We start from the raw sequence: 11,698 nt of genomic DNA on the forward strand, positions 1-11,698 counted from the left end.
AATGTGCCACGCAGTGGAAATGAAGCTGGAACCATGTGCTTGGTAAGCAAGCTACTTACCACACAGCCACTCCTGCGTCTATATGAAGAAGTCTGTGTTTAGTTAAGTGACTACTATTAGAGAATGATTTACTACAGATATCACAATGATACAGTTTCTTCCCCACATGAACAGATTTGTGTCTAGTTACTTTACTACTTCCAGAGAATGATTTACCACAAATATCACACTGATATGGTTTCTCTCCTGTATGAATACGTTTGTGCATAGTTAAGTGCATACTTTGAGAGAATGATTTACCACAGGTATCACACTGATATGGCTTCTCTCCTGTATGAATACGTTTGTGTCCAGTTAACTGTATACTTTGAGAGAATGATTTACCACAGACATCACAGTGATATGGCTTCTCTCCTGTATGAATACGATTGTGTTTTGTTAAGGTAGTATTTTCAGAGAAAGATTTACCACAAATATCACACTGATATGGCCTCTCTCCTGTATGAGTACGTTTGTGATTGGTTAAGTGCATATTTTGATAGAATGATTTACCACAGATATCACAATGATATGGCTTCTCTCCTGTATGAATACGTTTGTGTTTTGTTAAGGCAGGATTTTCAGAGAAAGATTTACCACAAGTATCACAATGATATGGCTTCTCTCCTGTATGAGTACGTTTGTGTGCAGTAACATTACTACATTTAGTGAATGATTTACCACAGATATCACAGTAATATGGTTTCTCTCCTGTATGAATACGTTCATGTGTAAATATATTATTATGAGAGAATGATTTACCACAAATATCACAGTGATATGGTGTCTCCCCTGTATGAATACGTTTGTGTATAGTTAAGACATTACTTTGAGAGAATGAGTTACCACAGATATCACAATGATACGGTTTCTCTCCTGTATGAACACGCCTATGCCTAAGTAGGTTACTCTTTTGAAGGAAGGACTTTGCACAGATATCACAGTCATATGATCTCATCTCTTTTATCATGTGTTCAGGGGAAATCAATTGTACACTTTTCACACTCTTTTCCATTATTTTTCTTCTCAAATCCCAGTTTATATATTTCTCTTGCTTTTGTCTTTATACTTAATTTCTTACAAATATTTCTGTCTAGTGTTACCTTTGTTTAGCAACACTTACATAAATTTATCCAACTTCAATCGGCACACAAGCTCCTCTTCTTGACAATCCAGTCAAGGGATTGTCACAAATTTGGCTAACAATATTATATCAGAGCAAATGTTTCACAGGAATTCTACCACAGATTTGTACAAACAATCCGATGTTTTATGTTGTGTTATCCTTTAGTTTCTTCTCTTACATCAATGTCATCTGACGTTCTGAAATTATAGAGAAACAACATTGTAAGATGTAGAGAGTACCTGAAAAATACAGATTCATTTCTACTACTGAGATAAACTGTAGAAATAAACATTTAACATAAGAATTGAGTTGGATACCAACAAGTCTATAAAGAAGTAGACTGAACATGTTGAAGTGGGACACACAGAAAGACATGGGATGAAATACTGAAGAGCCAACTTGGGACGATGAACTTTTGCTGGCACCTGATTGTATTTAAGAAGATCCTAACTCCATAAAAGAAATGCTAAGACTCGTCCCTTCTGATTGAGAAAAGCACTTGTAGCTGCTCCTCATAAAAATGGCAGTGCCACATAAAAGCATCCTCTGCATTGTGAAGTAGCTGGCACTAGGAAGAGCATCAAGCTGTAGAAACTAAAAGAAATCAGCCACTTGCACGTTAATTTGACGAGCAGGCTGTTCCGTTGATCGGATCGACTGGAACCCTCGACGTTGTAAGCGACGGAGTGCCAACAACAACTTTCGTTAGTGGAGTAGTAGTTCCGTTTTATTCTTTTCTAAATTTGATATTTTATACTTTTAATGATTTTTCTTTCATTTCTCCCTGTAAAAATATTTATATTCTATCATACGAACAAAAACGAAATCATTCATTTACTTTCTTTCTTTTACAACTGTATACTACATGCTACTCAAGAATATTAATGATGTTCGGTGTTGTATAAGCGGGTAGAAATCAGATTTTCATAAATCACTCCCCATCATTTTCAAGTGCGTGGCGAAAATAATTTTAAAAAATCCCCCCTCAAAACGTATAATATCCAACTTATGTGAATGAGCTATTTTGAAACTCCGCCTGGACGCCTCTCTTGCATAGCTAGAAACAGCAGCTAAATTCCGCACGAATCAAGAACATCTCTCACCTATAAAACACAGAAGAGACAAAGAATCGGTGCGCCAAAAACCGAACGTCTACAGAATTAAAAACATTGAATATTTTCATTAATACTTACGGAAATGTTTCATAAAGGATAGAGTTGTTATATATGTGTGTGTGTGTGCCTGGCAGCTGCGTTATAAATATTATAAATGTATTATCAGCTGATTAAGAGAAATTTATGCACAGGACATTTCGTCAACTAACGACGAGGTAGCAAGTACATTCAATGCGCATGCGTATCGACTGTCCTGAAATACGACAAAAAAAGTCTTAAGTATATTACTGTTGATGCGTGTTTGTGTGTCCCGTACGGAAACAACCTAGTAACGACAGTATTAGGGGAGGTTGGGAAGATGAAAAGAGGGAGGGGTAAAATGTGGGGTCGCTAAACTACGAATAGGTAGAAGAAAGTGACGATTGCGAAATTAGCAATTAGCGATGGCGAAACGTAAAGCTAAAAATGGAAAGATAATGAGAAGCTGAGGCAATGTGAAATGGCGAGATTTCGATCTAGTCTTTTTCATTCGCAAATTGAGCCCCTCTTAATTTTGTTCAGATCAATTTTGGCGTATCGATGCAACACAGAATTTTGATTATAATCAACCAATCACTTTATCTCGCGGGAACTATTCTGTTGGTAGATCCATCTCGCAAATTAAAGAATCGGATGTTGCTTGGCATTAAAGTTTAGAAATTTGTGTAATTTTAGCAAATCAACAGAGCATGGCATTATCAGTTTGTTACCATGACAACCGCATACTGTTTTGTGGTTCAGTGGTCTGTGTCGCTGTTCCCTGTGTTGATTTCACCCACATGTTTTGTTTTAATTTTTCAGTGTGTTAGTATATTACTCTTTTACTTGTTTCAGTCATTTGACCGCGGCCATGCTGAAGCACCGCCTTTAGTCGAGCAAATCGACCCCCTTGTATGCCTAGTACTTATTCTATCGGTTGTTTTGCCGAACCGCTAATTACGGGGACGTAAACACACCAGCATCGGTTGTCAAGCGATGTTGGGGGACAAACACTGACACACACACACATATATATACGATGGGCTTCTTTTCAGTTTCCGTATACTAAATCCACTCACAAGGCTTTGGTCGCCCCGAGGCTATAGCAGAAGAGACTTGCCCAAGGTGCCACGCAGTGGAACTGAACCCGGAACCATGTGGTTGGTAAACAAGCAACCTACCATACAGCCACTCCTACGCTTCTATTACATATTTTTCTGTGTGTTAGTATTTTAAATACTTAGTTGGCTAGCTATGCCCGTATATACCGACCACAAACTTACACGAAATACAGACGTCTGCGTGACGTATGTATTTCTTCCAACATAATATTGACTTTTCAACACTTGTGTTCTTAAAATATTTCTTATTACCTTTATTTTTAAAAAGTATTTTCGTTGCAAATTAAAGTGATTTCTTCTAACATTAGTTCGTTTAAATATAATCAGTAATTCAGCATAAATAATAGAAGGTGCTAATTAAGAACATTTCGCAAAAAAACATATAACATAACAGGTATTCATTTTCTTGTGTCTACCACTCTGATTGTTTGGTATTTGTGCAATTTGTCTCTTACTCTATAGTGTACCAATATGTAGCCCAACTAATCACAGCCTCCAAATAAATTACGTGAGACTGTCGTATCTTTACTCCGTTTGAGCCTACCATTAGCTATAAAAGCTCACCTCCTTCTAGTCTGAGGTCTAACCATTATGTCTCTCACCAATGTCATCAACATCTACACAGCACAGGCTCTAACATATTGCTGTTTGTGTACTTCTCACAAGGATCAACAGCTAACACACAACCAACACAGATGCATGTGAATATATGAAAAAATATCCATCAACCACTTCCATTTATCATCTCGTGTGTATATATATGTGAGGCCCGCATTAAAGACAGTTAAAGTCACAGCCTTGTGGTTTATATATTCTTTACTGGGTTCCTACCAAATGAGATTACAGCCTTCTGATTAAGTCACATTAGGTGGTTCGACCACTACCTATCCACCAACAATAACAGCCAAATCTCCCTAGCCACACTGCACCGGGAAAGACTTCCTTTTGTACCACACACAAAAAACCTCCCTTTCTTTACAGAAACACGCGTTTCGGGAAACGGAGATTCCTAATCTGAAGAAAAATCGGTATTTCAAAATTTATTTTTCTCACATCTTTTCATACAAATTCTTATATATATGCTTCATAGAAGCCGATTATATGACAATAACATGTTCATTTATTTTCGTATTTTTTTGCTTTGTTTGGTCAAATGATTTTCTTTCCGGGCCTTGTGCACTCTCATACACACGTTATTTCATTTTCTATCAACGTGCAAAATTTGGACACTAATTGGAATACAATGTTGAAAACATAATTCCAAGGTTTATCCCCCGTAAATTCCAACGGTCTGCAACATGAAATTTCTTTGATATTTTCAACAAATTCGTATGTCTATCATGTACAGATATATGTGGGTGGGTGTCAAGGGTGTTTCTTGGAGATTTGGGTCTTATTTAGGTACTCATAATTTTTGTAACTTTCAAATTTCATTTTATAGAAAAAAAAACCACTTTCAGTTGTGAAAGAAAGAAAACAAAACATACATGCACACCATTGCTGAAAGTGCATTCAAAGAGTTCGTCAGCTCCAGATATTTATGTTACCAGAATAAACAAACTTGTAATTTCTTGGCAGAAATGTGTTGATTGTAATGATACTTTCTTTGATGAATAAAATTTCCAAATAGTTGAAATATCTTGTGATGAACTTCTCGATTCAAAAGGTTGCTTCCTTTTAACTCAGCCTGATATATATTTCTCTACTCGGCCCCTACAGCCTACCCAGACCTGTCATGTCTCTACTCCCCAGTGTCAAAATTATCATCACTACGGTATTTCTAGCACCCGTGTAGATTCCCTGGCTAGTATACCCTTCTCCCTCAGTTGTTACAGATGTAGCATGCCTCTTCCTTTTGAATCACTGAATGCAAGCATGACATTATCCTTCTGCACACACATCCTACAACTCCACTTTCTGTTTTACCATCTTGCAAAACAGAATACTTCATATTTTTGGTCCTGAAGCTGTAGAATATTGGCATACCTCTTTTTCTTCTGTTTTGCCCCTAGCTAAACAGACCTGTCTCCTAGTTTTTCAAGTAACCAGTTCTCCCCATTCCTTCGAACCCCTCAAGATGTCTCTGCTTTTATTGTTCTATATACTTCCCTGTTCCACCATTACGTCACCCTTCACCTGGGTGGCATTTTGCACCAGCTAGATTTGTTCTGCAGCTCTACGTGGGTTGCTTCATCGAAACTTCCAATTGTCCTCTATCTCCTCCTTTTCGTGAAAAGCTTCAACTAGTAAATCACAAGAAAGTTAACTGGGAAGGTAGATTTTGTGTGGCAGATGCACGAGGGAATTGAACACCAAATGGGTAGATGAATCTGGTGACTCAGCACATTCATAGGTAATCAAGGGGCTGGTAGGTCTCCCCAAGTTCTGAAGACAGAGATGACAAAAACAGGATGGGGTTGCCAACAAGCAATTCCTCCACAACCTTCACACCCAATTTTAAAATAATCCAAATCTGGACCTTTGAAAGCTTAACCCTGAAAAGTTTAATTTAAAGAACCCATTATTCATAAACTAACAAGGAATCAATCTGTTCTGGGGCATTAAACTATACTTATGCCTCATGTTCTTCCTTTGTGGTTTCTTTTGTTTTGTACTTGGGGGGGGGGGGGTCATTGTTTATGTACATGTTTGACAACTTTACAATATTCCTGCATATGAAAAAGTCATAACATATGTTATTGTATAAAATATTTAATGAGTGAATTTAAAAGATAATGAACAATAAATATATTGTAATTCCAGGATACAATACTCAAAAAAGAATCATGTGTAGGGTTTCCAGGAGGAGGGGTGTTGGTATAGGGGTCCTTACATCATGGAAAAGAAAATGGATGAGTAGCCATGGGAGTGGGTGGAGAGAAATGTAAAAAGAAAAAAAATCAGAAGTGTTCTGGAAATATTTCAGTTAAAATTTCCATTGCATAAAATATAGGAATACTAAAAATATATAACAAACGAGAAACTATCTTTCTCCTTTCTCCCCTGTATGAATATGTCTGTGTGCAGTTAAGAAAGAATTTTCAGAGAATGATTTACCACAGATATCACATCTCTCCTGTATGAATAAGCTTGTGACTAGTTAATTGACTACTTCTAGAGAATGATTTTCCACAGATATCACAGTGATGTGGCTTCTCTCCCATATGAATACTTCTATGGGATTTTAGGCTACCACACTGAGAGAATGATCTACCACAGATATCACACTGATATGGTTTCTCTCCTGTATGAATACGATTGTGTTTTGTTAAGGAAGTATTATGAGAGAACGATTTACCACAGATATCACAGTGATATGGTCTCTCACCTGTATGAATATGATTGTGGTTTGTTAACGCAATACTTTGAGAGAATGATCTACCACAAATATCACAATGATATGGCTTCTCTCCTGTATGAATACGATTGTGTACAGTTAACTGACTATTGTTAACAAATGATTTACCACAGATAGCACAATGATATGGTCTCACTCCAGTATGGGTACGTTTGTGATTTGTTAGGGAAATACTTTCAGAGAATGATTTATCACAAATATCACAATGATATGGTTTCTCTCCTGTATGAATACGTTTGTGTCTAGTTAAGTGAACATTTTGAGAGAATGATTTACCACAGATATCACAATGATATGGTCTCACTCCAGTATGGGTACGTTTGTGTTTAGATACGTCACTTCTTCCAGAGAATGACTTACCACAGATATCACAATGATATGGTTTCTCTCCTGTATGACTATGTCTATGTATAATTAAGGTACTACCGTTAGAGAATGATTTACCACAGGTGTCACAATGATATGGCTTCTCTCCTGTATGAGTACGTTTGTGCGCAGTAACATTACTACATTTAGTGAATGATTTACCACAGATATCACAGTAATATAGTTTCTCTCTTGTATGAATACCTTTATGTGTAGTTAAGATATTATTATGAGAAAATGATTTACCACAAAAATCACAGGGATATGGTTTCTCTCCTGTATGAATACGTTCATGTGTAGTTAAGATATTATTATGAGAGAATGAGTTACCACAGATATCACAATGATACGGTTTCTCTCCTGTATGAACACGCCTATGCCTAAGTAGGTTACTCTTTTGAAGGAAGGACTTTGCACAGATATCACAGTCATATGATCTCATCTCTTTTATCATGTGTTCAGGGGAAATCAATTGTACATTTTTCACACTCGTTTCCATTATTTTTCTTCTCAAATCCCAGTTTATATATTTCTCTTGCTTTTGTTTTTATACTTAATTTCTTACAAATATTTCTGTCTAGTGTTACCTTTGTTTAGCAACACTTACATAAATTTATCCAACTTCAATCGGCACACAAGCTCCTCTTCTTGACAATCCAGTCAAGGGATTGTCACAAATTTGGCTAACAATATTATATCAGAGCAAATGTTTCACAGGAATTCTACCACAGATTTGTAGAAACAATCCAATGTTTTATGTTCTGTTATCCTTTAATTTCTTCTCTTACATCAATGTCATCTGACGTTCTGAAATTATAGAGAAACAACATTGTAAGATGTAGAGAGTACCTAAAAAATACAGATTCATTTCTACTACTGAGATAAACTGTAGAAATAAACATTTAACATAAGAATTGAGTTGGATACCAACAAGTCTATAAAGAAGTAGACTGAACATGTTGAAGTGGGACACACAGAAAGACATGGGATGAAATACTGAAGAGCGAACTTGGGACGATGAGCTTTTGCTGGCACCTGATTGTATTTAAGAAGATCCTAACTCCATGAAAGAAATGCTAAGACTCATCCTTCTGGTTCAGAAAAGCACTTGTAGCTGTTCCTAATAAAAATTGCAGTGTCACGTAAAAGTGTCCGTGTGGTGCCACATAATTGCATCCTGTGCATTCTGTGATGTGGCTGGCACTAGGAAGGACATCAAGCTGTGGAAACCATAAGGAATCAGACTGGAGTCTGCTGCAGCTCCCCAGCTTCCTAGCTCTGGTCAAACCATCCAACCATGCCAGTATGGACAACGGACACTAAATGATGATGAACATATAAATTCATTAAAATTTACATCACAGAATCTTGTGTGACGCTGACATATTTGTAATCTAAACTGACACCTTCACATTGTGTAACAGTTTTAAAATGAAACTAGAATACTGGACTCTAACATTAGTCTTTCTCCAGAAATATAATTTGTCACTGTTGTTTAGATCCAGGTTAGTTCTAACATAGACATTCCATCTATGAACATCCTGTCTATTTCTATAACAGCGAGTTCGTTGCCAGTGCCGCTGGACTGGCTCCTGTGCAGGTGGCACATAAAATACACCATTCCGAGCGTGGCCGTGCCAGTAACCCTAACTGGCCTTCGTGCCGGTGGCACTTAAAAGAACCCCCTACACTCTCGGAGTGGTTGGTGTTAGGAAGGGTATCCAGCTGTAGAAACTCTGCCAAATGAGATTGGAGCCTGGTGTAGCCATCTGGTTTCACCAGTCCTCAGTCAAATCGTCCAACCCATGCTAGCATGGAAAGCGGACGTTAAACGATGATGATGATCATCATCATCATCAAATACAGTGACGATTGCGAAATTAGCAATTAGCGATGGCGAAACGTAAAGCTAAAAATGGAATGATAATGAGAAGCTGAGGCAATGTGAAATGGCGAGATTTCGATCTAGTCTTTTTCATTCGCAAATTGAGCCCCTCTTAATTTTGTTCAGATCGCTTTCAATTTTGGCGTATCGATGCAACACTGAATTTTGATTATGATCAAGCAATCACTTTATCTCAAAAACAAATTCCGGTAAAAGTGAAAAATGAAGTGGATGGGGTGGGGCGAGGATAATTGAAATTTTGAAAATGCGATTCTAGAGAAAAATCGTTTTCAGAATTGGATCGTCCATAACCAAAAAACGTGGGAAATTACGGAGATTAAGAATATGGAGAAAAAAATACACAATTTCAAATTTTTAATGGAAAACTCCGACCCTAAATCCACCCCGCTCCCCGTCGTCGACGAGGGATTGTGTAGAGGGTAGATTCCTTAGTGAGAAATAGCAAACAAATCACACATGATATTTACCGGAAGTTATGACGGAAAAATCGGAACTTGTGAGTTTTTCGAAAGTCCCGGGTGAAGATCATAAAAAATATGAAGACTATGATTCTGCACATGCTAGAAATAACAGCCAAATCTCACAAAACTGTGATAACATAACGTAATCAAAGTAATCTCCCACAGTAATTCACGTGAGATTAAAGTAAGTTTTTTTCCCCAACCCATCTACGTGGGAAATTAAGGAGATTAAGAATAGGGACAAAAAATACACAATTTCAAATTTTTAATGGAAAACTCCGACCCTAAATCCACCCCGCTCCCCGCCGTCGACGATGGATTGTGTAGAGGGTAGATTCCTTAGCGAGAAATAGCAAACAAATCACACATGATATTTGTCTCCCATAGATAGAAACAGTCAAATCCAGCACAAATCATAGACATCATTCTTCCAAGGTTAGAAACAGCAGCCAAAACCCGTACAAAAGAAGGACATCTCTCATCCATAAAACATAGAAAAGACGCAAATAATTCGCGCACCAAAAAGTGAACATCTCATTCATAAAACATAAAAGTGACATCAAGAGTCGACGCGCGAAAATGCGAAGATCTACAGAATTAAAATCATGGAATAATTTCTTTGTTTAATACTTACGGAAATGTTTCATAAAAGATAGTATAGTTATAAGTGTACGTTTGGCAGTTGAGAAATACTTCGTAAGTATTATAAATGTATTATCAGTTGATTAATAGAAATTAATTCACAGCATATCAACATTTAGTAGGGAGTACGTCCAATGCGCATGCGTATCTCCACACTGAAATCTTTAAAGCAGATAACCCTTGCTTTAGTTTATTGCAGCTGATTTGACTACGTTGAACCTCTTATTGGATGTCGTTATAGGTCGCTGCTGGCTACGGCCTTCCAGTCGTCTTTATTGGGCGAAATATTTTTACTGAGGTGGAGGCACAATGGCCCAGTGGTTAGGGCAGCGGACTCGCGGTCGTAGGATCGAGGTTTTGATTCCCAGACCGAGCGTTGTGAGTGTTTATTGAGTGAAAACTCCCAAAGTCCCACCAGGCTCCGGCAGGGGATGGTGGCGAACCCTGCTGTACTCTTCCATCACAACTTTCGGATGTTTTTTAAAACGGGGCCCACATTTTTCATTAACGAAACACTTTGAAACTTAGAACACTGGTAGAATGTGTCATATAAAACATCTTTTTCTCTTAGTCTTCTTTAAAAAAAAAAGAAATCCATAAGCTATTCCATGTTAAAGTTGTCGTATTTCTGTAATTTCAACCAATCACTGACGTCCATTCAGCCGATATACATTAAGTGCCGACTACATAAACAAACGATTCTGAAACAATTAACCCTAACCGTAGGGTTAGGGTTAAGGTTAAAGCAAATTTAAAATGAAAAAAGCAAATAAAACGAAGGTATGGAGATTAAATACACTTTACATCGCTTAATCAGCCAAAGGAGAAAATATAAACAACTGAATACTTGTCAGTGATTGGTTGAAATTATCGAAATAAGACAATTTTTTACATGAAATAAATTCGAATACAAAAATATTTTTCTGTTCTATAACACAAAATAGATAAGTATACGAAGTTTGAAAGTCTTTCGGTACCAAAAACACTACGTAAAACATTAATGAAAAATGTGGACCCCGTTTTAAAATAGATCCCAACTTTATCTCAATCTTTCTGTTGTGCCTGTAATTCAAAGGGTCACACTGTGTCACGCTGAACTACGTTACGGGTACACGTATCTGTGGAGTGCTCAGCCACTTGCACGTTTATTTCCTGAGCAGGCTGTTCCGTTGATCGGATCAACTGGAACCCTCGACGTCGTAAGCGACGGAGTGCCAACATTTTTACTGAACCGTGATATCGGCCTTAAATGATCTTCTAACATTACTTGACATGTCTGTATTGATACGGGAAAGTGTTCATAACAGCAGTCGCCTTCACCTCCGCCTAAATATCGGGTTGGTTTTTAGCCACAGCAATAGTTGATCCATTCGTTGTGGATACGTTTCTTAGGCCCTTCTTTGCAAGGTAAATCTTTTACCACCTCACCCTACGATTTTCACAAAAAAATAAATAAATAAATAAATATACTCCAACGATTTTTCGCGTGGAATCAATTCCTCTGACATCCTACTTTATCTAGGTGTTTATTTGTTTTCGTACTTTT

At 37.3% G+C, this 11,698-nt stretch overlaps 2 protein-coding genes across 2 annotated transcripts in view; one reads left to right on the forward strand and one right to left on the reverse strand.

Moving 5' to 3' along the window:
• The window catches only part of LOC149130618 (uncharacterized), a 32,993-nt gene extending 21,723 nt beyond the window's left edge, over positions 1-11,270 (reverse strand). The window contains exons 1-3 of the mRNA XM_089344613.1: positions 10,145-11,270; positions 6,573-7,950; positions 177-992 (exon numbers count right to left, since the gene is read on the reverse strand). Coding sequence (XP_089200739.1) covers positions 177-992; positions 6,573-7,642 — 1,886 coding nt within the window. The 5' untranslated portion in view covers positions 7,643-7,950; positions 10,145-11,270. The remainder of the gene's footprint in view (positions 1-176; positions 993-6,572; positions 7,951-10,144) is intronic.
• LOC106874808 (uncharacterized) overlaps positions 1-11,698 on the forward strand; it is a 150,017-nt gene that overhangs the window by 85,517 nt on the left and 52,802 nt on the right. The window lies entirely within an intron of this gene.

This window comes from Octopus bimaculoides, chromosome 28, assembly GCF_046866305.1.
Source record: "Octopus bimaculoides isolate indiv1 chromosome 28, ASM4686630v1, whole genome shotgun sequence".
NCBI classification, from domain to species: domain Eukaryota; kingdom Metazoa; phylum Mollusca; class Cephalopoda; order Octopoda; family Octopodidae; genus Octopus; species Octopus bimaculoides.